This window comes from Phallusia mammillata, chromosome 2 (genome assembly GCF_965637545.1).
Source record: "Phallusia mammillata chromosome 2, kaPhaMamm4.hap1.1, whole genome shotgun sequence".
In the NCBI taxonomy this organism is placed as follows: Eukaryota; Metazoa; Chordata; class Ascidiacea; order Phlebobranchia; family Ascidiidae; genus Phallusia; species Phallusia mammillata.
In genome coordinates, this window is record NC_137253.1 from 16,713,850 (window position 1) to 16,741,343 (window position 27,494).

Here is a 27,494-nt window from a genome sequence, read left to right on the forward strand (position 1 = left end):
TTTTCGTTTTATTGAGAGCAGCAGTGTCGCAAAAAGCAAGCGATTAGAGACCAAAGTTGACATCAAACCATAGAGCAGTTGCACTTAGTCCCTAGACACCGATTATTGCAACCGTAAAACACTCATGCATTTGGCGCATTAGTTTCATCATATTTTAAGTTTTTGTTATCTCTGGAAAAGACAAATAAAATCGTTTTTTTACAACCCTAATAAACAGCGGTAAAATCAGTGAAGGTTTGTGCCATTTTTTGTCGTGGTCAGATATTTGTTTGGAAGCGTGGCTATGTAGATACCTGCTTACATTGTTACACAAGTCTGTACAAATTTCTACTCTAAAATGCCTCATCTTTTGTCGAATTCACTTCATTTTCCGCCGGCAATTGGCTTTCTCCGAGCAGAAAATAAGTTCTTTGCTTTCCTTTGCCTTTCATTTCTGTCTCGCCCCGATACTTAACGTCAAATGTTCCGTATTCGTCCAGAAAACTTTTGGTGCTTTGGGACAAGTGGATGTGCAAAGCTGAAAGGTAACACAACTTGTTGTATCTGGTAACCACAAAGCCAAAAAACTATGTAAGACACTTACGCAAGCCGTTGGATTCCATTCTGGATGCGGTGTTTACAGTGTCGCCAAACAAGCAATATCTCGGCATCTTCAACCCAACAACTCCTGCACAGCATGGACCTAAAAAGCATGTCAACCCAGAGTTGTAAACGGGCCTTAAATAGGAGTCCGAACCCGATTCGTGTTTGAGAAACCCGTTTAGGCCCGAACGTTAGATTGACAGGCCTATACACTGACACCCCAGAAAAGACCCAAACTACAAATACATTAGACAACTGGTCTTGAACAAGACGTTTTAGGGCTGTTTGACATTAGGTCAGGTCCAGCAACTAGCTACTTAGGTAGGTAAATTTATTCGAAAAAATACTAACACAGATTGTAAAGTCAGGCCCGTTTTTTGAAGAAACCTAAGCCCTAACCCGGCCCGACTTATAACTCTGTGTCAACCTCTCCATGTTGTATTTGTTACAGCCACGTAGCCGATGGGAAATAGGCATTTTGTGCTATTTATTGTTTAATTGTATGGCGTACGAATAAAACACATTTGTTTATTTTACTATATGACGCTTTCATTAGGACCTGAATGAATCCCGATTCTCAGTTGCAGTTGTTCGTCCGGACGATGACGCATCTTGAAGCAACTTACTGCTTTTAAGAGTGTTAACGCGGCACGGGCGATTTCCCGCGCGTGTCGAATTCCGTTTCGAACTGGTAGACCAGACACCAACATGTAAGCATCCCCAATAGTTTCAACCTTAAAAACACACTGGGCGCTTAAATAGTCGCTTATGATCTGAATCCGGCGGCAAAAGGCAAACAAAGTTGCTAATATTTGTAATTACCGTACTTGACATTGCTTGAAACCTAAACCTACCTTATAAACGTCAAACGATTCAATCGCGGCATCAAACAGAGTGTACAAGTCGTTGAGCATGTCGACAACCTGCAGTGGAGTAGACACAGCAGACAACGAAGTGAAACCAACGATGTCCGAGAAAAATATTGTAACACTTTCAAAAGCTTCAGGTGGAACCGGATCTCCCCGTTTTAGCCGATCCACAACAGGTCTTAAAAATTATACTTTACTAAGCTTATATTATTTTGTTTTTACCTAACGTTAGAAACGTTTTGCAAAATCTTAGACGAAAAAACTTATTTATGCTTAGATTGACGAACAAATGTCGCTCACATAGGAAGCATTTGGTACAAAAGCTCGTCCGCTTTTTTCTTTTCTTCAAGATAGGCCGCAGTTCTTTCATCAACCAGGCCTTCCAAGTTTGTGGCATATTGTTCCATACGATGCAAAAGGTTTTCGACCAAATTTCCTTTATTTTCTCTACATAAAGAGAGAACAAAAACTTTGCAAATGTACAAACATAATTATTGCCCCCTTTCTAGTGTTGCACATAGCCTACACAAGCGTTGAAACTTGAATGAAGTAAAATGCGTTCTTTTGTCCAAACTGTTATCAACAAGAATGAATCGATCTATTACTCTTTTAAAAAGAAGTCTACTATGAACGTTTTTTGAAGCCCTGTACTGTTGGTATGTCGGTGCAAACAGTTGGCCTTAGGTTAAAAACATCAATTAAAACTTTCTTCAATTTCGTTTTTTGCAAAATACATCAGAAACACTTGCTTGGCCTCATAGCCAACAAACTTGGCCTACTTACAAACATTTTGATTTGGTTTCAAGCACTATTGTAACATTACACGTGCTGCTAGACGCCAACAATTTTTTGGGGGGAGGGAGGGGCATTTAAATAAGAGTTTAAAAGTTTAGCAGGCATTATTTTTCGTCATTTACTTGCGTATTGGTTAATTTAGGATGCACAACCTTTGACCCGCGCATCAATGTTTTTGTTTCGTTAAATTTGAGAACTGTCATATAATTTCATGTACTTATCCCTAAACGTCAAAATTGATTGTTGGCGTTCTAACTTACTGAATGAGTCGGAACTGTTTTTAGCATCACTATCTACATCAGGGGTGGGGAAACTTTTTGTTTGTGAAGGTCGCCAAACGGTTTATCGACACTCGTTCAGGCCGCACAGACTATTTCTCAGGCCAAGCACAGTGGCATTCAAACATTTTGACTTACAGAATGGTTGATGTGCTATTGGACTTACGGCCCAAGCTAAATAAAATTCGTCACTACATTTCCACCCTCACTACAACATTCAGGATTTTATTAACATAGAAACTCGCTTGTTTATCAATCTGAGAGCAGCTTGTTACATCACAGACGAGTTTAAGACATTCGATTATGCGCAAACAATTGTTCTTTTGCAACACAAGTAAGATTGTAGAACCTTGGTCTCTTGGCAGCTCTACGGATATCGCTTTGTGTACCGGTACGCAAACGTTTCAAAACCGCTGCCGTAGAACCAATCAAATAGTAATGTGGAATAAAGGTAAAAAAATACGTTTCTGTCTAGTTTTTAGCGCCTGGTGCAGTGTGTATTATCAACATCCTAAATTGTATTCTGACATCAAAGGCCGCACTTAGTGCCCTCAAAGGCCGCATGCGGCCTTTATGCCGCAGGTTGCCCACCCCTGATCTACATTATTATACGCTTTGTATTGCCTGCTATTTTGTACTGTTTGCATACAAGGCCTGCGATGTATCTTTCCAGCTTCCCAAAAAGAACACGTTAAGTCCAGTTTAAAGAGTCAAATGTAGGCTATAGAATGTATAGAAGAATGGTTTAATTCGATCAATATGGCCACCGATACATACGTTATAATACACATGTTCACTACCGCAGGTTGTGTTATCTGCGTCTATAGACTCTTGTAAGTCATGTGCAATGCACGTATGCACTAACTTGTTAAACTTCTTTATGATGCCTCTCAAATGTAAAAAGTCCGGCCTTTCCAGTGGGTCTTCATTCCAGCACGTTTGTAACGTTTGGCAAAACTCCTCACTTAAGTCAGTGTTATCCAATTCGGGCCGGAAGTATGGAACGTAACCATTGGCAACTTTCTGAACTATTTCTGTGAACGGTGAAGACATAACAGCATGTTAATTTCATTTAAAAATAATTTTAACGCAGCACACCTTTGGCGGTTAGCTGTGTCCCACTGGTAAAAAATGTTCCTTTTCGTAAACCAATTTCATGAATAATTATACCAAAGCTATACACGTCTCCTTTTTGTGTTTTGTGGTCGTTTTTCTTCGGCAAAGGACGTAGCAATTCAGGAGCCGTCCATAACTTTTCTATTAAATAAAAAAGGTAATAAGTCACAATAAGCAAATAATAAAGATTATGTTGTCTATAGTTAACTCTAAAACACAATCGTGTTTTATACTTCATTGTTTTTTATAAGATACATGATCTATTTGATCCATTTCTTTAAACAGCTTCATCACATATTAGCTTATGGATGGAAATAACGCCGATTATAATCCTGTCGTTTGAATTATTTATTGCACATAATGCGTTTAAGTAGTAGAAGCGCGACTTCGAATCAAAGCAGAAATTATCAAAAAAATATCAAACAATAAAATGTGTAAAGTGATAAACAAATTATCAGAAAACTGAGCAGTTTTATTTTTCTTCCGTGTCCCCACAAACAAATCAAGAAAAGTTTTTACTACACTACATTTTCCGGTTACCGCTCTAATTGTACTTACTTTCATAATATGCGTTTGAGTCATCGGAACATATGTTATTCTTCATTAACCTCAAACTGCAATCTGTTATTTTCAACACAAATCTGGAGTCAATCACGCAGTTCGTTGACTTTAAGTTTCCGTGACAATGAAGGGCAGTTCCATGAAGATATGACATCCCTGTAATTTAAAATATGATTTACTTACAATTACCACTGATGAAACAAATTACATACCTTTTACCAGATCGTTCATTAGCGAAAAACGAAACATCCAGTCAAGTCGGATTTCATGATTTTCCAAGATGTCTTTGAGGCTCCCCTTTGGACAAAACTCTGTCACAATTCCCACATGGGGGCCATCAATGCAAGCACCATCAAATCGCGTCAGATGTTCGTAGCTAAGATCCCGAACCTACGCAGAACGCCTCAAGTTGCAGTGTAAACGGTGCAATTTTCATGATCACTAACATAAGCGATGTTCGGTACATATATCAGATCAACTTTTGTTGATCACATTACATATTACGAGATTGTCCCAACTTAGCCTACTGTGCAGTTTGTTGTAGGTAATTACGATAGGTGTCGATGGAATTGACAAGCAAACTTACTTGTTTCAGTTCTTGCAAAGTTTGTTTGTTTAATTCAATCCTTTTCTTGTTCAAAAGTTTCAGAAACACCACTTTTCCCTGGCATACACATATTTTTATAAAAGGCAAAAACACATACAATGACTTGCTAATTTTGCAATACCTTATACTTGCAGATCGTGGTGAGTGTCGATCCAGTTTTGCCACTTATAAGCGAACCAGCGCTCGTCTTTCTCTGATGATAGTTTTTAACATTTATTAAAACCTAACTACGCCATCATATATACGTGTCTGCAAATTGCAATCATGTTACCTCAGCGGTTGATGGATCGTAGTTGCTTAACAAACATCCAAACTGACTTCCAATCATACCCCGGGCCTCAAATTGAAGCCATTGAATGTCGTTCCATGATACCCTCCAAAGTTGACTATCCACTTTCTGCTTTGCTTCATGCTTTCTACATTAATAAAGAAATATACATCAAACCTACCACTCGTACTTTACCTGCATCACGACTACATTAACAAATTTGAACCTAAAAATGAGGATTGACATAATGATGATCACAAAGCTTGTGGGACCCAGAGCCATGAGAATAGAAACAACTGTAAAAGACAAAAGTAAAACAGATAAGTTGGTAAGTAACAAGCAATGAAAAAAGATTCATTAGCTATACCGTTTATATTCGCTGTTGGACATAACTTCCTATCGAAACCACATTTTGGAACAGGTTTGGGAACTCCACTTGGCCAGAACAGCTCAGACGCATTTTCATCCAATTCTTTGTACTGATTGGTAGTTGAGTTGTAAAAACCGATTACAGTCACAATTCCTAAGAATCAATTTATTGTAGTCAAAAAATGCAGTTTGAAGTGATTTTATTTTTATACCCAGTTTTCGATTGAACTTCTTGATGGAAAAATCAAACTCCCTGTCACCTTTGTCATCGATTCGAAATCGTCCATTTACACCTTTGTAAAAAACCGAATTAAATGTAGATTGTTAGACTTGTACAAGTTAAACAACCCTGACATGTTTCAAACGATGTCGCGCGTGTTTTTCGAGGCGAAAGTATATAGCACTCAAACGTTGTGGTGAGAACTTTAAATGTCTGACGCGAAAAGGGTCGAGTGCAACATGGTTCATTTACTACAAGCTCCAGTAACTTTCATAGACTCGATGTCCGTGTACCGAGTGTTGACAAAACTAAACCTATGATGTTGTTACATACTGGAACGGTGCTAATGGGCAATGGTTGACTGTAATAACTCAAGCCTGTCAATTGAGCACAAAAGGAAAACGTTCGAGTTAACGGTGATGGATAGTGTTTTTGGCATCAGTAGGCAAATGTTGATGGCAATTCTACCTTCGAATTTTTTGTTGGTAATATAATCACTCATCAGCCTCTGGCCATTGAAATTTTGACTTTCATTCTTTTCATTGTGCGTCAATAATAATGAATCGGTGTTGTTCTTGTTTGTTGATCTTTGGGACGAGAGTGCAGAGTCAAAAACTTTTGCCAGCATCCATAACGAATCGTAGAAGTAAGCGGGATAACGATTTTCCTGCACAAAAATTGCAAAAAAATAAGTTGTATAGTTTACGGGTTAAAATAAATCGCAGGAACTTTATATAACTTTTAACGAAGCAGTTGGTGCTAACTGAATCATCCACCTTCAAGTAATACTGTACCACAATTTTAAAGTATTTGTGTGTAAATACAAAATAGTTCGCAGGCCATACCTGCGTTATGACAAAATGTGGTACGACTTACATTTAAGTCATCGTACATGGTGTTGTATAGGTCCGTGAAATGCTCATCTTTTGGGTTGGAACGAAATTTGGACGACGTTTTTCTGAACAACGGCAAACAATCAACCAACGCAAAATCTTCAAAAAACTTATACTATGTTACACATTATTTACCTGAGAAACCGATGAAAAAGTTTTCGGTGGTGCTTTGCAAACATCTTGTATGACTTTTTGTTTGTCGAAGGAAGTGTAACTATTAAAGTTGCTTCAAGACTTTTTTTAATGTGCAAATCCTAATGAAATTGAAATTTGAAAAATGAGAAGCAGCAAAACAACAACATTGGCTTCGGTAGACGACGTAAAAGCAAATTCTGACAGACATGTATTTTTTTATTCTGACAAACAAAAATAGGTGCATGATAAGATAAACCAGAAATATGCACTAATCCATTAAACCGCCACTTAAATTACATTGCGTTTGAGCCTGCAGGGCAGCCGTCGTATGTTAAGAAACACTTTAAACGTCAAGCAAACAAGAACTGGTTGGGTTTCCGCATCATTGCTTTTAACTTTGGAGTCTTACAAATACCAACCTGTATTTTAGAGCCATTTTCAGTTTTCCACTGCCACGGAGTTGTTCCAAGCTTGTCCTCAAGGTCAATCAAAATGTACACATATTCAGCTGGTTTGTTTCCGACGATCGAAAATTGTCGCAAAAGGCCACGAACAATGTCCAGTTCGGCGTCGATGACATATACTAAGAGAGATTTTGCTTTTTCGTGAGGTAAAAACAAACCATGGCAGATGGCCTTGAATTGAAAATTGATTCTTACCCCGAGAAACCATCATCAATTGATATGCCATAGATGCATAATCAACGATGCCATCATCTCTAAACCATTCCACCTTAAAATGTTCGGCACTAACATTATTTCTATCCAGTGATTCATACATCCCTTCTGCTCGAAAGTAATGTTGATTACTGCAAAGCAAAAAAAGTTTGACCAAACTCTGTATTTTTTAAAAAAGAGCAGGCAATAAACCTGTCAAGCACATTCCCGTTGTACAGAATTGAAGTGACGTTCCATAGGTAATAGTTCATGAGTGCAACCATGCAATTCCCAACTTGGGAAGCTACTGGTCCAGTCCTCACTACAGTTCCAATCGTAAGTTCGTGTTTGTCATAGCGTTCCTGTGCAATTTGCAATTTACGTGTTTGTCTTTCTACTTCATGTGTTTGTTTTGTGTACATTAAATGTTTTAATATATTGTACATAGACAGGAAGAATTATTCGCGGTATGCAAATTTTCCGGTGTACAACATTGACGTCATCATTAGTCCGACATCAACGAAACGGTACAAAAAAGTGAATTTGGCATTATAACTATATAATTCTCTATGTCTAATTTTATCTCTTGTGTAGGAGCAGCTTACCCGCAGCGCGTATGACAACGAACCGGGTGAAAGGTGGATGATGTTCCAGTGTGCAGTGAGCGACGCAACTCTTGACATGCAGTAGGTGTCGACAGGTCCTATCACTGCTTCTATACCATGATGTTTCATCATTGCTTCGATAAATGAGATTTGCGACTGTCTGCGTAATGACCAAATGGAATACAATCATTTTTGTGAGAAAAGTAAGCAAACTTACTGCTAAGCCGTGTCAGTTTTGTTTCTAGCCATAACCCAACTTTTAAACAAACGAAAATATTTCACCTCGGTGATGTTTTTCCACATTTGGTTGATGATGTAAGGTAGTGCAAACGTAAGTCATATTCCTTAAGCAAGTGCGCCGAACGAATTTTTTCCATAGCGATATCCAGGCTTGGTTTGACATACATGTATGACCAAGGGTACTGCTCATGTTGAAAACAATTTTCTTCCATATTTTCTTCAGTGATCGTTCCAACCTTGCTTGTCATTTGGGTGGCATGGTTCAACGCTTCACTGCCAGGCACCATAACAACCACATTAACATTTGTTTTACCGCAACATTGAACAAACAATATCGACAGAAAAAACGCTAACAAACTTTTCATTTTCCTTTACTTTGTACACACTTCTAAAACAAGTTTCCTTCAAAAATACTTGCTTTTACTCATAATTTTTCTAACCCGATTTAATCGTTTTAATCGGCAACTGAAAGTCTCTGTAACAATTTTTTGCAAGTTGCCTACAGCATCTTCTACAGCTTTTCGAGTCTCGCGTTACCGTATCGGTCGAAACTTCTTCGTTCGGTTCAGTGACGTAGCCAAAATCACTTGATTAAAGACATGTCCCACATCATTTGCTTACATGCAGTTGCATGAATTCCAGTTCATTGGCACTAGAGTGTCTCTACAGTTGCAACCTCGGTAATTAACCCAGAAATTGCCGTCTAGTAATTGAGTTATATTGGCCTATTTAAAATAAGGTGACAAAGTGATCGCACATCTGTATGGCACCACATGGCAGAGGCTATAAACCAGGGGTGTCAAACTCGTGGGGTTCGCGGGCCACATTGCAGTTTGGGAATTATGCCGAGGGCCGCATGTAATTTTTAGTCTAGTTTTATACACTTAAACAACCTTTTCGCTACGACGACCGCATTGCACATCCTTATTTCACCAACGGCCGCCAATTATCTGCTGGTTTTGTTTAAAAATTACAAGAAAAAGGTATATCATATATATACCATCTACTGACGCCCCAAAAGCGCAGATTAATTTCCAACTTAATGTACAGATTAAGCTCCACAATGTGAAGACCAGCAGTTTTAACTATATTATTACGTCATAATCTATATTGTGACGCTTTTCGTATTTCGGTAAACGTCTGTTTAAACCAGTGGTTCTCAAAGTATGGGTCGCGCAGGGTCAAAAAATGGGTCGCGCTATGCTGATTCAATGCTGACCAAACGAACTCTTACTGCATTAAGTAAACACAAACGAATTTACTTAATGTAGTAGTAAAGTCACCTCACTCGACCACGTTGTACATTAAACAGAACCAACTGTTACCACATAAAGACGACAATAGGCTTCCAACTTTACTTTACTGCACATGGCGATTGAAACATTTTTAGAATTGGGATTCACTTCTATCAATGATCATAGTGCTGCAAAGCCACAATGTGTGTTGTGTTATGCAGTGTTGTCGAACGAATCGATTAGGTCTGCAGCCATTTTGACATGGGCAGACTCCTATGCGGCGACGACGTGGCCTCGAAATTGCCGTCCGTCTCGTTAATACATTTTTTTTATGTTTGAGGCTTGGGTCGTGAGATGTTCATAAAACCAGGGAGTCGAACCGGAACTGAACCCGAACCCGCGAACCGGTTTGAGCGGTTAATTTCATTAAACCCGAACCGAACCCGAACCGCTAATTACGATTTTCCAAAAACCCGAACCGGAGTTGAACCCCATATTTTGTTTGGCGTTGGACCCGAACCGGAACCGAACCAGTAAAAAATGCAGTCTGTTTTATATTTTGTGATATTTTTAAGAAACAGCGCAGTGAAGAATACGCGAGATAACACTTATAGGGCGTGTCAAAAATAACAGTGCACGGGCAAATTTTTTTTAGAGTTTGATAAGGCCAGACAGATGATTTTAGAATTAAATGAAAACAAATAAAAATTTGAACCGGTTTAAAAACCGCAAACCGGTTCGAACCGGATAATTTGCCCAAACCGGAACAAAACCCGAACCCGAAAATAAACATTTTTAAAAACCTGAACCGAACCCGAACCCTTAAAAACAAAACCAAGTGAACCCGAACCGAACCTGAACCCATATGACAAGCGGTTCGACTCCCTGCATAAAACTCAGATTTGGGTCGCGGTCAAAAAAGTTTGAGAACCACTGGTTTAAACAATAGCTTTAAACTTGAAAAGTAAGAAAAAATTAGTATAATTAGATAAAAATCTGACAAAATACTACAATTGTTGTTGACTGTTCGTGGGCCGCATTGGAGGGCTTCGTGGGCCGCATGCGGCCCGCGGGCCGCGAGTTAGACAGGCCTGCTATAAACCACAAACGTTGACTTACTCCAGCTAAAACACATGGCCTAGGCCTACATTATTGAAAAGATCAAACCCGTATCTATGATTAGGCTTTAAGGCTTAGTGTTTGACCCGGACAAGCTAAAAAAAACTTTATGAATACGCTTATTCCGGTCCATATTCAAGTTTCAAACTTTAAGCGACAAAAATATGTTTTGTTTCTGTGGTTGCATGACATGAAAAGCGAAAAAATCAAAACAAAAATACAAAAACGATTTAGCAACTGCTGACGTATTTATGGCCCAACATGAGTAGCAGTGCCGGATTAAGGGTCTGCTGGCCTGTAAGTGCCCAGAAAATTAGGGTTGTCAACTAAAAAATTAGAATTATCAGTGTTGCCAAAACATTCTACTGATTCTACTGATTTTAAAGTGGCCTGTATTTTTGACTGGCCTGTAGGCACGTGCCTACTTTGCCTAATGGTTAATCCAGCACTGATGAGTCAATTTGCACATTTCATGCGTTGTCGGCCCTTAAAACGAACTTATAAATGCTTTAATTGCTTGAATTTTACAGTTTCTCTGCTTCCTTTTTGTTTACATTTTATTACAAATAAAGGACACAAAATATTTGGGTTTCGCTTAACATTTTTGTCAAAGAGAGCGGTCAGTCCACTAGGCACCTTGCCGCGGTAGAGGGTAGGAGCGTTTTTTTTAAGATCTCATAAGAACTCACAGTAGTCAGGTTTGATAATTTCCGGTAGGTGGCACACGCAAACATTTTAAATGCAATTTGTGTAAAAAAGTGCTGACGGTTAGGGCTATAAGGGTTGGTCTGAGGTTTTATAATAATAATAATAACAAAAAATCAATTCCTAAAAACCTAGTTCTTTAGGTTAAATTTAGGCCTTAACCTTGTCCCAGTTTCAAATAACTGCACTTTTTTGCGCCACGTACCGGAAATTAGCAAACCTGGCTGCTGTGAGTTCTTGCGTTAGTAGCCCTACCCTGATAACATGAGAAACTAATAACTAAAGTCAGAAAAGTTCGCTAAATTCCGATAAAAGGCTTAATTAAGCAGTGCAGTTATTTCAACGCAATGTACTAAATAATTGCTGGTTAATTTTGACGTTATTTTTATTTTAAAACCGCTGTACACCATTAGCTCTAACCGTTCGCATTTTCACACAATTTTGCTTTTAAACAATTCATTATTGTTCTTTGCGCTACCTGTTGGTAATTCGCAACTTTTTCCAGCATTGTTTCGTGTATCTGTTACACCACCAACCTTGTTTTAACAACACTAAATCTGGTCCATCCAGCTAAATTGTCTTTCTATAAGCTTTCTTGGAAAGGTGCCCGCTTGAGAAATAAGGTGGAAAGCCATCGTACTATTTGTTGTGCTAAATGTGTTTACTTTGTGTAAATAATTTTTCATCCCAACATGACCTTGCAACCACCTACTATGCACCTATGATCATCAGCCTCCATCTCACATAAAACTCCACAGTCCATACACTTAAATGCAAGTTACTATCTTGTAACAGTGTGGCATGTAATATGTCATGGTCATGGCACATAATAAATGCAAAGATTTGTGTACAAATATTTGTTTCTTTTCCTGTGAAAATTTAAGTCTTTGGTTGTCCTTATTTTGGCGTCCACGTCTATGGAAACCTGGGTATATGTTGTTTACTAGGTATGTATTAAACAAATAATTTATTTTGACAGATGTTGCAGGTATGTGTAGTGCTCTCACTTTCTTAACCAAGTCCGTAGCATGACAGCCAAACCAATGCCACGTATATGTGCTGGAATGTCTGGTAATCATGTGATGAGTGTTCCTTCAAACAAGCACCTTCTTCCAATTGGAACTAATCAATCAAAAAACTTGATGCTGTCATCAGAAGTGACCAAGAGTGAAAATCATGTTTCCACTCAGGTCAATATTATTGCACAAGTTCCTGATGCAGCACAGGAGAACAGTTTAGATTTAATGATTGAAGGGCAAGCTGGTTTGCAAAATGATGAAACAGCTGTGGCAAGCTCTGTGTCGACTTTGGTATCGAAACAAATAAAAAGTTCAGATTTACCTATTCCAATGCAGAGTACTGTCTGCGCTGATGTTGACAATGTTGAGAGTGAAATACAGAGGTGCAAAGAGCTCATGATGTTGCAAGTAAGTTTAAACACTGTACAGGATTTGTTAAGCAAAAAAGTTTGTTGTTTGCTTTACTGCAATTTTGTAACTGCATTAACTTGTACAGATGTATTACTCATTAGGTATCGTTGATCAGTCGTCAACAAGATCTTCTTAAGTTACGGGACAAAGAAATTATGCAACTTAAAGCGGGAAATCAATCGGTAACATTTTTAGGTTAAAAATATATTTGATGGATTTCATTAGTCATTGTCTCATAGGAATTTGTTACCATTTTAAGTTCACTTTAACAGTCCTACCAACAGTATCTTTTTTAACAGTTAAAATGCCGACTTGAGCGCATGGAAAGAAGAATATCACTGTCAAGAAAAAACAACAGACAGACAAAACCTTTTTTATCAAAACTTAACGAGGCATTTGATAGTGATAAATTAAATGATGGCAAAAGACCAAGGTTGGTCAAAAAACTTTGCTTCTATATGGGTTTAGAACCTACATTAAACAAAAATGTTTTACACCTTTTAGAACAGCCTTAATAGATGTCGATTCCACTGTGGATGATGACAGTAACATCAAAGATGGTAAGACAAACTTGCAAAAAGAATCTCCACCTGAACAAGTGCAAAAAGATCAGTCTCCAGAATTTGAAAGCCGATGTATACCCACTACAGTAAAAAATTCTGTGAATTCCGACAATGTTTCCACAACAAATGATGAACTAAAAACTGCATCCAAGGGTACATTGTCTTCATTAAAATCACCAAATGAACCAAGCTGCTTTCCTGTTCCTGTGTCTTTTATAGAACGCTGCCAAAATCAGTTGCTTTCATCTATTTTATCATCCCCCATTGTTGCTGTCAAAAACACTGAGGTTTTTTCTCCAACCTCAACAAATCAAGAAACTGAAAGTTCTAGATTTGCTTTCAAAATATGTGACCGGTGTCCCCACTGTATTGCAATGGCAACTGAAATTACAAGATTGCTGTCAATAAGTAACAACGCAGACAAGGTATCACCACAGTCGAAAAAAGATGGACAGAGACCAATAAGTCCATCCCATCAGCCCTTGTTGAAAGTTTCTAACATTATAACAAATGTTAAAGGTATACAAGAGCTTTTTGTGTGTCCTAAGTTTTCAACATTTGTGTGAGCACAAACCAACTGCATTGTTTAGAAGGTACAAGTGACTGGTCGGAACTACGCACCTCTAATCAATATTATCGTCAGTTTTGCCTTTCTTCCTTAAACTGCCCATCAAATAAGGATGAACATTGTGATGATGGATCAACATTAAATAGTTAAGTACAGTCAATTTTTTTTCAAACTTCTTAATTATGGGGCCCCTTCCATGAAGGGGACACATTGTTTTTGTCAGTATTTTTTTTTCATTTTTCTGTCCAACGCTGGTTTGGTCAAGAAAGAGTGCTTCAAATTTGCACAGATGTTAGTTATTAATCCAAATTTGATCATCCTGAAGTTTGACCCTGAATGACCCAGTGTTTCACCCACAGGCCACCAAAACGTAAAATTATTGAAACGGCTGCACTGACTGACTAAAGTACATCATCTAGGAGTTATATACTTTGTTGGTTGATGCAATGTAAGGTTTTCTAAAGAATTTTGTAACTATTAATAGGATTCACCCATTTCCACCTCTTCAACCCCCAAGAAAGAGTTTTTTAAATGTATTTAAATTTACACAGATGTTAGCTTTTGATCCAAATTTAATCCTTCCGAAGTTTGATTGCCTAAATCAGGCAAATTGGTTACCGTTACAGCCGATAATACATGTACACTGTCAGTCAGATAGAAGTCCCAAGGTAATTCACTGGTTTACGATTAAGGCGGTCTAATGCAGAGCGGGATAGCTCAGCTTGACATATGAACATCTGTTTTATGAGACAGTCGTTTTGGCAATTAGAAATCAGCTGTATTTGCGCAGCAATGCCATGTTGTTTTATTAAGTTATCACACACACTTTCAGTTTTGGCAAAGGTTTCACACCTAAGATGTGATTAAAACTCTATAAACGTGCTGCGATTTCGTATATGTCAAGCAAAACTTTGTTGATCACATGTCACTAAAGGTCAACTTGTGGGTGTTACAAGCACAGTTAAAAACGATTTTTCGTCATTACATAGCTTGTTTATTTTTGACATATCAATTCAAGAATCAATACTTAGGTCATGTATACATTAGGCAAAACGGTATTGTTGAACACTGAGGACTGTGTGCTATTAAAAACAGTGTCAAAAGGTCGTTCGGTATCTGCACTGTGAGAGGTTACTACAGGCCAATGGTACTTGCTTTGCAAAACAAAGTTGAGTGAAAAACAATTTGTTATGTATACCTTTGTTGCAAATGGCTTAATTTATAGTGTCTGAAAGAAGGAAAAATCTAACCATTTTTTCTCAAGATTTGTGGGCATAATAAGCCAAAACACATAAAAATGGAAATATTTCCGACCAGAAAATGTAAAGAAAAATCCCAGCTCCCATGATCACTACGAGTCCGGCCAGAAAAAGGACCTTCTTTCTACTTCTCTGGTACAAAGTTGTCCTTAAGAGCCAAAAAATAACTGCAACATTTGTTTACCATAAATCCAAACAAACACGCTTGTTTTGTTTGCAAAAACAATCATATATGTGGATCAAATGACATGCATAGTAAATTGGTAAATAGAATATATAAAATGGAAGTATATTGGAAAGCCACCTTTCTAGTTCAGTCTAAAATAAGTTATTTTTTTAGTTCCAACATGGCGAATATGTGATGTAAAGTGTACAAACACCAATTTACCATCTGCTGATTTTGAGGTATGAACATTTTTCCGTACTAAAAAAAAATGTTACAACTGTTTTTTACTAATTGGCAGTTAACTGATGATGATACTTATTATAGAAGACATACCAAATTTGAAACTGCAGAAAAAAGACGAAAACGGTATTTTTTGTTTTGAAATAATTATTTGTGTATGTTTGCTTGATTTCTAAAATGTAATGCACCAACCTCATGTTTTACTGTATGTCCCTGCCACACAAAACTTGTAGTAATGGAGTAACTGCAGCAGGTTTATCATCTATCCACCAACTGTGTCCTCGCCTTTGTCATGCTTTATAACAGCCCCATGTTGGCTTAATGCATTTTTAGCCCAATTCTGCTGCTATGATTTGTTTCACGAGGCGAAATAAACTCAACCTATTTTATAACACAGGTGGGACATTCAAAGGATAAGAGAATTTCGTTACAATGAAAAGTTAAGACAAAAATTGCTGAAACAGGAACGGCAGGAAGAAGGAACTTTGGAAACATTTATTCCAACTTTATACGACAGTATGAATTTGTCTAGTTTTTTCTAATGGTAGCTTTAGAAAATATCATTTCCCTTGAGGTCTCGATAATCTTAAAAAAAATTCAAAGTTTAAAATCTATGTTGTTTGGTATTTTTACTGCTGTTCTTTTATAGTTGATGCAGTTGAGATTGAAGATACACTTCCCATTAATGCATTTGGACACAGTCTACCCTTAATAATTCCACAGTCAGTAGTTTATTCATGCATCCAATTTTTTCTGCTGTTTCTTAAAAATGTTTAAATAAATGTTTCAGAGAATTCAGCATGGAATCACAAGAACCTTCCTGAAAAGGGGTAAAGAAGTGGATCATTTTGCTATTTGTTGCACATCACTTTCCTGTTTAGGTGCACTGGTTCATATGTCTATTTTTTAATACACATGTAATAAACCTTTGCATTCTTTTCAACTGATTTAAAGTAGTTCTGCAGTTGAATTCGAAGCAGCAATTCAGATTATGATCAGGAGAAAGTTTTTTATTCCTATGTTTAATAATGCGTACTGTGCCAGTTTGCTCTTTGGTACATTTGTAATTATAAAGGGTGAACAACAAATGTATTCAGTTAAAACTGGGTCAACTTTATTCAAAAACAGGAATACATTTAGCAACGGTAAAACATAAAAGCCTTTTCTTTAAAATTCAAAAATTTGGTTGTATTTCTTTAAGAAGCATAAGAAATATGTAGTAATGCTGTTGTAACACTGATTACTCTTAAAAGAAAATTTGAAGATGATCAACTGGTTTTATTGTAAAAGCCTTCATCAGCAAGCTGAGTGGGGGGGACAGGGTAGAAAAAAGTTACCACTGCTAATGCACAACTAGCCTTTCAAGTTTTACTTACGCTTGGTTTATTAAAATCAACCACATTAGGTAAAAAGTCTCAAGTTTGAGAAAATGGTTTGTTGTCTATTCTGAGTTCTGGTTTAGCTACGACGCCACCCGATATATGAGTGTTTTTAAATGGAATAGAAAGTTTGGCCTTCAATGCTAGTAACTGGTCACGTCTGTGGGCAAGTTTGTCAATTGTCCTTTCCAGCTTGCTGTTTTCTTCTCGAATACGTTGAAGAGAGTCCAGCACTGGTGCAACTAAAATATATGTTAGTTTTCCCACAAACTTGTCAAAAATGCACCACACACCATCTGGGGATCCAAATTCTTGAAAAAATTGAAGTAAGTCATTACGTTGCTGTCCTATCAAGTGCTCCATTGCAGTTAAACCATCTATTCTGGTGTTTGGATTAGGGGTGACAGACCTAAAACAAAATCCCTACATTATGTACCTCCACAGTGAGGGGCAACATTATGACAAAATTGAAAAGCAAAGTTTTACATAGCCCTTTACACTTCAATAAAAAAAGAAACAAGGGTGTATAAGCTGCAGCAATTGGTGGCTGCTGTCTCCATTGCATAAATTTTTATACTTCGGTCTTCCTATGTCCGCTGGCTCCGATGGTATTATACTAGCATCGCCAAATGATGACAAACTTATGACACTGTGTTTAGGTGCTACTGCATATCCAACATCTTCCAAAATGCTTGGCATCTCATTGCTATTTGCTGATTGTCTTTCTGGTGGTGGTTCAATTACTTTGGGCTTCTTTTTAAGCCGTGATGATTCATCTGTAGTAAACAATTTTATTGTGACAAACAAGAACAACTATATTTTGCAAGCTAAGCTTACCTTGTTGTTTCTTTATGTTCCTTTTCAGCTTTTTAAAACCTTCCCCTTTGTTGATTGGTTGTCGCTTTTTCTTCATCACTGCTTGTTTATCTTGACAACTTTCTACAAATTTTACTTATTAAACAAAAAGCTTCACATTTTACTTTTTTTTGCTGTCACCAATGCTTTTTCTGATTTCCTTTTCATGTTCAATAGCGCAAGCAGCTGCCTCAGCAAGTGTTGATAAAGGATGTAAAGAAGTAACATTTGCTTCTGTTGGATTTGAATCTATGGTGTCTGGTTCACATGTAATATTGGTGGTACTGCTGGTGGAAGTTGTGTCAGTCGTCACAGCCTGTTTGTGCAAAAATGTTTAATTAAACAAATATTAAACTATATAAGTCACAAATTTAAACAAACCGTTGGGATATTACTTTCTTGTAGTGGTTCTTCAATGTCTTGTTGCAGTAAATCTCTATGAAAACCATTTTTAAAAACTTTGTCAGTTTTATGTTACTACATTTTACATAGTATCAGAACTCATGTTATGTGTTACATTTTTAATGCTAGTATACGGGGCAAAAAGAATGGAAACATTTGTCACAATCCATCTAATCGGCGAAGTATTTACTTTTGTTATTTCAAAAAATGATTTATGGTTTGTACTTGTTTTTAATCGAACAGTCTCAATATCCACATAATCATTTTTCTGTCATTTTTACAAAAATTATCCAGTTAAATGAAATCACCTATTCAAAAAATTCAGGTAACCTGGACCATTTCTTAACTATAGCCTATCATTTAAATATAATTTCAGGTGAATTTTAAAGTAAAACAAAACACACTAAAAGAAAATTCTACATTAGTAGTTTACTTTAAACTAATATATAGCTTTTAGTTTATACTGGAAGGGTGAAACTAGAAGCACATACTGCAATTGCACATACCCGTGGCCCGTTTTGAAACCAACATTTCAAAATAAAATAGCCAACATCTTTATAACATTTGTTTCTGCAAGCAGATATGTAATGTTGTAAATTATGCATTTTACGAGACAACCATCAAAGCTTGGTTCTATCAGAAACATGGCAATCAATACTCTTCTCAAATAATTATGCTGTATGAGGTACAAACTATTCAAATCTCATTCAGTTCAGCCATTGTTCGAAATGTTCACCCATTTTAGAGGTAAGTGGGGTAAATAGTGGCACTTCAAGATTTTAATGTAATACTTAACGATCAAATCACCACTGAACAATGAAATATTTGAAAATCTGCCCTATTCAAACATTGCATAGAAATTCCATACATTTTAGGGGTAAATGATTGGGCTACAGAGTAAAATACATCAATTGACAACACAAAACTGTCCAAATTGTATCCAATTTGAAAATTGTTTACAAGTTATACCCTTTATGGTTTTGGGAATTGTTACACATTATCCCAAGGGTTAACTTATGGTGCAAACATGACATGTAGCTAAACAATGGTTTCACATTGTATGGTCACCTTTGTAGTTCTTTTACAGGTGAAGCTTCCTCAGATGATGATGACAACTTGTAGACCTAAAATTGCAATATTTTAATCTCCACATTGTTTTTTTGACATTTACTTACTTTTGAACATGCCAAGCTTTTGAAGGGATTCATTTTTTTGCCTTTTGACAAATGATGAGCACAATACCCACAGTATTTTGTAGTGTTGCTACTGCCGGCTTCCTCGCATAAAAGGCCAGAAATTTGAGCACTAGAAAAATGTTAATCTCAGGTTTACAAAAAACATCCCTGAAAGTCTTATGTTTGATAATTTAATAGTTCTTGACAGAAATATAAACTTCAAGAATTTTCATTTGCATCAGTTAAATAAAAAACTTTAAATAAATAGTAAAACTCGGTGCAGGGTTGGTTCTTTGGATATCTTTTAAATTTTGACCGAAATATTCGATTTTTTTTATCAAGCATAATTAAAAGTTTGTCCATTGTGGTTGAACACATTTCCAAAGTCCTCAGATATGTCATTGTATTGTGCACATATTCAAGCCCAGGTATCTGAGATTTTAGTGTTATTTTAAATTTTTAATTACAAATCCCCAGCCTTGCGTGTTTAAAAAAGCCCAAACAGTGTGTGTTAAAAAAAAATGCAAATTGACTTCGTATGTTACTTGTAATAGAATTTGCCCAGAAAAAAGAATTTTAATATACACATAAACTTACAATTTAACATCTGCACCATCTTTAATGAAAAACATATGCCCTTTAAAATTGCTTGCATACCCCTGTTTAGAAAAAGCTACATTATTGCTTGTATGTTACCTTATGTAACATTTTTAAAGTTACACGACCTTCTGTAAAATAAGATTGGTGAACCCCTATCTATGCTATGGCGTTAGCATGATTACTATATTTCAGATAATTAAAGAGATAGCATATATCTTTGTTGCCATAGACCAGGAGTGGGCAAACTACGGCCCGCGGGCCGCATGCGGCCGCCAAAGGAGTTTATGCGGCCCGCCAAATGTTTCCGAGTAACGCTGAATAGTACTATGAGCACAGGCGCAGAGTTTTAAAAATACCGTGGGTGCGACTTGCCGATACCATGCCATGTCCAGTATCTGTACCCGTTCGATACTTTGGAACTAAACACAGATACTTTTCACGTGCTTTAGCCTGTTGTTTCTGCCACGTTATTATGCAAATCGTCACTTGACACAATTTCTTCGTTCGATAAAAGTAAAAGCGATTCATGTTTTCAAAAACAGCCCACTTTGCACTGTTGACGCCCAAACTTTGGTCACTTTGGATCATGTTTAGGTCGTTGCAGTATTTTTTGTTTAATGTTGGCACTCGGACTTTATTAACAAAAAACGTGGTTCAGCCTTTGTTGCAACAAACGCTTGTTTTTTTGAAACAATTACAATTGTAGTGTTTCAACCAATGTTTGTACAGTCATGAACAAACATATTTGCATAAAGCTAAAAATATACTATGTAATAATTTTGCGCAGGGGTGCACAACCTGCGGCCGCAATCTATTTTGCTAAATATTTTGATTTTTAAACTGCTAAAACAGATTTTGTGAGACTGGAAAAAAGATTAGCAGTCTAGTAACCATATGTGCCAGGCTTTTTATCCGCCTATTATGTGCAAACAATGCGAAAAAACAGGCACTGCAATCGTCACAACACAGTTTATGATGTCATAAACAGTTAGCTCCGTTCAGCTAAATTTATGCACAAGTTAGAAATTTTTAATCAGAGCATTTTAGGCGACTTTTGGTATATATATGATACAAACCTTATTCTTTGCATCAGTTGTTTTAAAACAAAACAACAAGCAAGCAATTGGCGGTCGTTGGTGAAATACTATGCGGCCCGGTAAGATTATAAACTTTTGAATGCGGCCCTTGCACTGAAAAGTTTGCCCACCCCTGCCATAGACCAATAGTTCTCAACATGGGCGCCAGCGCCCCCCTGGGGGCGTTTGCTCTCACTAAGGAGGCGGTGGAGAATAATTGGGCGATTTGGGGGCGCTGGGAATTGATAGAGCAGGTAAAACGAAACAAAACGTCATTTTTGTCATATTTCTTCCATCAGCCACCAGTAAAAGTCGATTTGACAAAGTATTCACTGTATTGTGTACTTTGTTTGCTGTGTGTTTTTGATGGTGATGTCACAATGCGTTTTTTACAAATCACAATGCGTCATTTGTCGGGGCTTGTCTGCGCTTTGAAAGCAAAATCTGCAGGTAGCAATTGACTTGTGCTTGGCCGAACCGAGCTAGAACCCGAGTACTTGGTACCGAGCATCTCAATTTCTGATGCTCGGCGCTCGCATTAACTGAGCCGTTAGGCCAGGGGTCACCAAACTACGACGTCATTTCATCCGGCCTGCGCGAGTGTTTGGTCCTAATATATATCTTGGAAAAACTAAAGCTTGAGTTAAACGTTAAAATTTAATTTATTGTAAAAGTATTTCTGCATCAACATGTAGGACTAAGTTCACCTAATTTTACAGAACGCATACAATGATCCAAAAGTTGTTTGTATTATCACAGACTAAACCAAAACTGTCAATGCCTTTATTATTGTGCGCAAACAAATGGCTTTCTATTGTTAATTGTAATGGAATAAATGAGTTTTGCCTGTGGAAGAGATTCTATAATTTTCAAAATAATTTTACTATTTGACAGTAGCACGATCTGACTTTTATAAAGATTGCCTTTTTGTTGGTCCCGGAAAGACAAGCATTAGGGCTTGCAACCTATGTGGCCCTCGCAAGATCATTTTAATGTTATCCGGCTCGCAGTGAAAAAAGTTTGGTGATCCCTGTGTTAGACAATCACTACAAAACCGTGCTATGAATTGATTACTTGTTTATTACACAATAATGTAACAGGTAAGTCACTAACGGTTTTGTGACATCACAATTGAACATGTGATTGGTTTACTGCTCACATACAGAAGTTGGGTCCCCAAGAATAAAAGTGACTGTTTTCAAAATCATCAAATAATTTTAACAATCTCAGTTGCAATTTGTTACATAAAAAACGTCGGTGTTTCACTTGGCATTGTTTCTCTTTATGTGTTATGCAGAAAGGACCTATACATGCTAAGTACGGCCCGGGGGTTAAAAAGGGGGCCTTTAAAAGTAAAAACAAGGAATTGGAAATGTTTCTGACGTCACAACACACCAAGCGTTAACGTGAGATGCTTGCTGCTCGACCAAACAAAACAATTGCAGTTTTGGCCCATCACATGAACCAAGCTAAAAGCAATAAGCACTGTCTGTTTAGTGGTATCATGTTAAATTAACCATTAAAATATTTATAATTAAGTGCTAAAACATGGCTTGTTAAACAGTCAGCTCTTAATTATTGCATTGATATTGTTTGTGAAAAAAAAAATCGTTTTGATTTTTGTCAGTTTTGAGGGGGGTGGGGTGTTTATAAATTACGACACGTTAAAGGGGCGGTACAAGAAAAAAGGTTGAGAAACACTGCCATAGACTAATGTCATGACAACAATATTTCAGTGGGAAAAGTTATATTTTTAACAAAAACAAAAGGCATGGGCCTTTTTTGGAGGGGTAGCACAATAACGTAAACCAATCTTACCATGTAACATGAAAATTGAGCTTGCAACCTGCTTTGGCACAATCCATACAGGCACCCCTTGATTTCTTGGTGCTATTTTTTTCTGCACAAATATAACATTCCTACAAAACAATTTAAATTGCAACAACAACTGAGTGAATACTGTACTGCATTCCTATTTTCAATTTTACTCACCTTGTCAAACCTTTCCTGTGGAATTTTGGACAGTACAATTGGTTCCATTGTACTTACATTGCCAAATTCAATTTCTGGTATGTACAAAGCACAAACAACATGTGCCCATCCTGAAACAAATTAAAATCCTACAGTGTGTTTGCTACAGTTTTACAATTCTGCTTCTTACCCCCAGAGTCAGTCTTTTTCAAAGCACCATCTTGATGTGGACAAAGATCGCATGCCTTAACACAAAAATGGACAGTGTTATTAACTAGAAGGGTGGCTCAGCAAATATTGCCATTGCACATACACTACGTACACTTTATTTAATAGGTCCCATACCAGCCACTGTCTTTTATAGCCTTAGTTGTTTCTGCAAGCAGAAACTCATGGGTCCCCCACACATGCAAAGTTGTAAATCATGCATTTGGCAAAAAAACTATGATAAATTTTGGTGCTATCTGTTTAAACAGGGCGATAAAAAAGTCTGCAGACACAATCATGCTATATGAGGTACAAACTATTCAAGTCACATTCAATTCGGCAATTGTTTGCAAAATTTAACCATTGCAGGAGTTAATGGGGTAAATGGTGGGACGGCAGAGCAAAACTCAACAATCAACACCTCAAAATAGAATATTATAAAAATTTTCTAAATTTCATGACATTGTTTAAAAAGTTAACCCTGTTTAAGGGGCTAGTGGGGTAACTGATCGGACTACAGGGTAAAACGTCAAATTCGACACCTAAAAATGCCATATTCCACAAACTGTCAAAATTTCATGCAAGTTGGCCAATGTTTAGAAATTACACCCACTTAGGGGTTACTGGGGTGAAGGTGGGGCTCACAGGGTAAAAGAGATCAATGGATGATGTATTTTATAAACTGTCTATATTTCATTAAATTTAGACATTGTTTAAAAAATTCACTCATTTTAGGGGGCCAGTGGCATTAATCTTGGGGATGCAGTGTGAAAAACTACAATTAACACCTAAGTATGGCAAACTGTCAAAATTTCATCCAATTCGGACATTGTTTAAGAAATTCACCAATTTTAGGGGGCCAGTAGGGTAAATATTGGGGCTGCAGGTTGAAACACAACAATCGACATGTAATTATGGCAAACTGAACAAACTGTCAAAATTTTATGCAATTCAGACATTGTTTAAGAAATTCACCAATTTTAGGGGGCCAGTGGGGTAAATATTGGGGCTACAGGGTGAAACACAACAATCGACACCTAATTATGGCAAAATGAACAAACTGTCAAAATTTCATCCAATTCGGACATTGTTTAAAAATCACCCTTTTGGGGGGGCTGGTGGCGTAAATATTGGGGCTGCAGGGTGAAACACAACAATCGACACCTAATTATGACACAAAGAACAAACTGTTCAAATTTCATCCAATTCAGACATTGTTTAAAATTTTACCCATTTTAGGGGGCTGGTGGGGTAAATATTGGGGCTACAGGGTGAAACACAACAATCGAGGCCTTAAAATGGCAAAATGAACAAACTGTCCAAATTTCATCCAATTCAGACATTGTTTCAAATTTCACCCATTTTAGGGGTCTAACGGGGTAAATACTGGGGCTATCGAGTCAAACAAACCAAAAGGCACATCTACATAACCATATCTTCCATCTGTGAAAGTTTCATCCAAATCCAACAAAGATTTGTTGCCAAAAGTGCATGGACAAACTTCACTACAGAAAAAAGAAACACATAGTGAAATCAAGATGCTTCAGGGAAGGGGACCCATAATTATCTTATTGCAGGTGGCTTTCCTATTCTATATGTCAACATTTAATCAGACACACCACATAGCATAATTTTTTAATCAGAAAACCTTTTAGGTATTACAAGCAATGACAAGTTAAGCCATATTTACTCAATTCTGTGCATTACGAGAATAGATTGCGCTACAATAGACCAATTGCTTACTGTCATTAGGATGTTTCTAGTGGCATAACACCCAAAGTTTGCAGCTTTCTTTCCTGACCAAACAAAATAGTGGACATGCCACTGCCTAGTATTTTGTAACATTACAGCATTTTACTAGTGTTTAATTGTTGCATATGATAGTCTGTTTCATTCATGAAACGAATTCCATTCATATATATATTTTTTAGGATATTCTTGATATTCCACTCACAATGTTTTCCTTTTGCTCATTTAGCTCACATTTTCTGCAGAACCATGGACCTGATGGCACATCCACAATTCCATAACATGCTGTAAAAAACAAAATGCCTTAACAGTGCTGTCAAACTTTAATATTTTAGTGCAAAAATTTTAGAACCTTGATGCACAGCAATTGTACAAACTTGCCCATCACAATAAACCAAAGGGTTTTCAGCCCAACCTCGCTCATCCAAACATACACAACAACCACCCAGCATTGGTTTATCCATGTCTTAGAAGTAAAAAAACATAACATCTAGAAAAACAAGATTGTTTGAGCATGAGTTACAAAACAAACTTAATTTTGCGCCCTAACATAATATGGTGGTGTATACATAAATTAATTGGTTTGCATCCAAAATAAACTTCACATAATGCTTAAGCCACAAAAACAACAAAAACATTTTTATTTATTTAGGTAATTCTTGGAAATCAAATATCTTCAATAATCTGCTGCATTGTTGGCTAAATAGTCTTGGCGCCCAAGGTTTGAAATCTGTTTTGAACGAATTGCATCCAATTTGGGACATTCAGTAATTCTGTGTCCTAATCCACCACAATAAGAACAGCCTCTTTCACCACCAAGTTCAATATATGCATCTTCAGCAGGCCCCAACTCTATCAGAATCTCTGGAATCTGTTGACTGGCCTCAATTAATAATGCTTTTAGATCAAGCAAAATTGATTGATCACATGACTTGTTTATAAAGGTAGTAGCAATGCCTGTATTTCCAGATCTTCCAGTACGACCAATGCGATGCACATAGTTTTCAATGTCATCAGGCATGTCATAATTAATAACATGCTTTATGTCTTCAAAATCCAAGCCCTTTGATGCAATATCAGTGGCAACCAAGACATCCTTTTCTTTGTTACGAAACATATCAACAGCTCTGCTTCTTTCTTCCTGGTCTTTTCCACCATGAATGGCAACAGCCTCTACTCCTTTGAGCAACAGGTACTCATGAATGTCATCTACATCTTTTTTCTTTTGAGCAAAAACAAGCACAGGAGGTGGAGTTTTTTGCAGGCAGTTAAGAAGATGTACAACTTTAGCCTCATCTTTGACATATTCAACATCTTGTTTGACATCCAAACTTGCAGCACCTGCTCTTCCCACATTTACAGTTACTGGACAAACCAAAGCTGACCGGGCAAAGTTTTGGATTTTTTTCGGCATTGTTGCACTAAATAGTAATGTTTGTCTTTGGCCTTTAAAGTAAGAAAATATAGTCCTAACATCTTCTTCAAACCCCATGTCAATCATTCTGTCAGCTTCATCAAGACATAAGTACCTACATATGTGAAGATGCAACATCTTTTTGTTAAGCATATCCATAAGTCGACCAGGAGTTGCTATAACAGCATGGCATCCCTTTCGTAGTACATCTAAAGTATCTTTAGCTGGAATTCCACCAATGCACAATGCAAAGCGAAGACCTGGAAGTCCACTTGCTTCAAGACATTTGCTGTAATAAGTCATAACTTGAAATGTTTGCCTTGCTAATTCACGAGATGGACAAACAACAAGACCATATGGTCCTTCACCTTTACTAAAAGGCATTTTCTTTTCCTGCTCAAGGCAAAACATTATTAAAGGCAGCACAAATACAAGTGTTTTTCCACTTCCAGTAAAAGCTATTCCTATCATGTCCCTTCCAGACAATACAACAGGAATCCCTTGAGTTTGAATTGGTGACGGTTTCCTAATCCCCTTCTTTTTTAGTGCTGTTAATAAGCTTTTGGGAAACTTCATATCTCTGAAGGACCTCACAGGTGGGGGAATGCTATCACCTTCAACATCAATTCTAAGGTGAAATCTGATTTTATCATTAACATGCTGTGGTCGAGACAAAATAAAGCTAGGTGGTTTCCAGCCAGTTTTTAATGCCTTTTTATAGGTTACACCTTGAGCCAGGTCCTGAACTGATTGCAAAGCCCTTGCTTCAGTTACTGATTCCAAAATTCGCTGTTCTTCCTTTAGTTGAATATCTTTGGCTGTTTCCTTTACAACTTCTGCTTGTTTTTTTAAAGTGCTGTGTTGATCCAATAAACTCACACCAGAATTTACCATGCCGCTGTTATCAGTATTTGAAGTACTTGGTGATGACACATTTTTTGTTTCCTCATTCCAACAAATATTGTCACTTATGTCGGGTTTATCTTGCTGTATTCCACCATCGATGCCGGTCTTTGTTTTAAGAATTTTCGCTACTTTTGAAAGTTGCTCTTTTCTGCGTTGTTTGAGTGGTATGTAAGGAACATAATTATCATCATTATCATCACTTGACTCACTTTCTGATTTTCGATACTTCTTGTTTTCGGCCATTGATTTCTTGACTGAAAATCAATGAAAAAACAACACAG

The 27,494-nt window shown here is 37.1% G+C and overlaps 4 protein-coding genes across 5 annotated transcripts; 1 reads left to right on the plus strand and 3 right to left on the minus strand.

The window, feature by feature from the left end:
* Window positions 1-17: 17 nt before the first annotated feature.
* On the minus strand, window positions 18-8,847 carry LOC145213581 (atrial natriuretic peptide receptor 1-like). The gene is made up of 23 exons (XM_080081922.1): window positions 8,237-8,847; window positions 7,955-8,114; window positions 7,563-7,711; window positions 7,353-7,501; window positions 7,113-7,276; window positions 6,694-6,812; window positions 6,542-6,623; window positions 6,134-6,332; window positions 5,658-5,738; window positions 5,444-5,599; window positions 5,303-5,372; window positions 5,080-5,224; window positions 4,930-5,001; window positions 4,788-4,865; window positions 4,414-4,591; window positions 4,199-4,357; window positions 3,623-3,781; window positions 3,390-3,558; window positions 1,752-1,898; window positions 1,437-1,629; window positions 1,142-1,316; window positions 584-682; window positions 18-517 (listed from the first exon to the last, which is right to left on the minus strand). Exons 1-23 carry the CDS (start codon window positions 8,557-8,559, stop codon window positions 333-335), a joined length of 3,411 nt encoding a protein of 1,136 aa, XP_079938048.1. The 5' UTR covers window positions 8,560-8,847; the 3' UTR covers window positions 18-332.
* A 3,348-nt stretch (window positions 8,848-12,195) lies between these two features.
* Window positions 12,196-16,410, plus strand: LOC145213583 (uncharacterized). 2 transcript variants are annotated; one of them, XM_080081925.1, is made up of 10 exons: window positions 12,196-12,680; window positions 12,785-12,865; window positions 12,983-13,116; window positions 13,188-13,765; window positions 13,840-13,959; window positions 15,414-15,478; window positions 15,538-15,605; window positions 15,877-15,995; window positions 16,129-16,201; window positions 16,270-16,410. In XM_080081925.1, the coding sequence occupies exons 1-10, from the start codon at window positions 12,282-12,284 to the stop codon at window positions 16,301-16,303; spliced, it is 1,671 nt and encodes a 556-aa protein (XP_079938051.1). In that variant the 5' UTR covers window positions 12,196-12,281; the 3' UTR covers window positions 16,304-16,410. The 2 variants fall into 2 exon arrangements, with proteins under 2 accessions (XP_079938051.1, XP_079938050.1); XM_080081924.1 differs by having other exon boundaries at window positions 12,197-12,680; window positions 13,837-13,959.
* Window positions 16,411-16,571: 161 nt separating this feature from the next.
* LOC145213584 (uncharacterized) lies at window positions 16,572-27,488 on the minus strand. The gene is made up of 14 exons (XM_080081926.1): window positions 27,423-27,488; window positions 25,246-25,383; window positions 25,099-25,178; window positions 23,128-23,182; window positions 22,959-23,068; window positions 22,785-22,885; window positions 19,291-19,420; window positions 19,184-19,239; window positions 18,095-18,149; window positions 17,855-18,029; window positions 17,696-17,797; window positions 17,436-17,634; window positions 17,152-17,267; window positions 16,572-17,100 (listed from the first exon to the last, which is right to left on the minus strand). The coding sequence occupies exons 2-14, from the start codon at window positions 25,355-25,357 to the stop codon at window positions 16,895-16,897; spliced, it is 1,497 nt and encodes a 498-aa protein (XP_079938052.1). The 5' UTR covers window positions 25,358-25,383; window positions 27,423-27,488; the 3' UTR covers window positions 16,572-16,894.
* On the minus strand, window positions 25,385-27,456 carry LOC145213582 (putative ATP-dependent RNA helicase DDX41). The gene has a single exon (XM_080081923.1). It carries the CDS (start codon window positions 27,454-27,456, stop codon window positions 25,570-25,572), a length of 1,887 nt encoding a protein of 628 aa, XP_079938049.1. The 3' UTR covers window positions 25,385-25,569.
* Window positions 27,489-27,494: the final 6 nt, after the last annotated feature.

Coding starts and splice junctions, on each gene's coding strand:
- LOC145213581 (XM_080081922.1), bottom strand. CDS start 8,559: ATGAAAAGTTTGTTAGCGTTTTTTCTGTCGATATTGTTTGTTCAATGT. Junction 5,600..5,657: donor GAAGTTCAATCGAAAACTGG/GTATAAAAATAA, acceptor ATTGATTCTTAG/GAATTGTGACTGTAATCGGT. Junction 5,225..5,302: donor ATGTCAATCCTCATTTTTAG/GTTCAAATTTGT, acceptor TTATTAATGTAG/AAAGCATGAAGCAAAGCAGA.
- LOC145213583 (XM_080081924.1), top strand. CDS start 12,282: ATGACAGCCAAACCAATGCCACGTATATGTGCTGGAATGTCTGGTAAT. Junction 12,681..12,784: donor AAGAGCTCATGATGTTGCAA/GTAAGTTTAAAC, acceptor ATTACTCATTAG/GTATCGTTGATCAGTCGTCA. Junction 13,117..13,187: donor AATGATGGCAAAAGACCAAG/GTTGGTCAAAAA, acceptor TACACCTTTTAG/AACAGCCTTAATAGATGTCG.
- LOC145213584 (XM_080081926.1), bottom strand. CDS start 25,357: ATGGATAAACCAATGCTGGGTGGTTGTTGTGTATGTTTGGATGAGCGA. Junction 25,179..25,245: donor TACAATTGCTGTGCATCAAG/GTTCTAAAATTT, acceptor TGTTTTTTACAG/CATGTTATGGAATTGTGGAT. Junction 17,635..17,695: donor GAACATAAAGAAACAACAAG/GTAAGCTTAGCT, acceptor TGTTTACTACAG/ATGAATCATCACGGCTTAAA.
- LOC145213582 (XM_080081923.1), bottom strand. CDS start 27,456: ATGGCCGAAAACAAGAAGTATCGAAAATCAGAAAGTGAGTCAAGTGAT.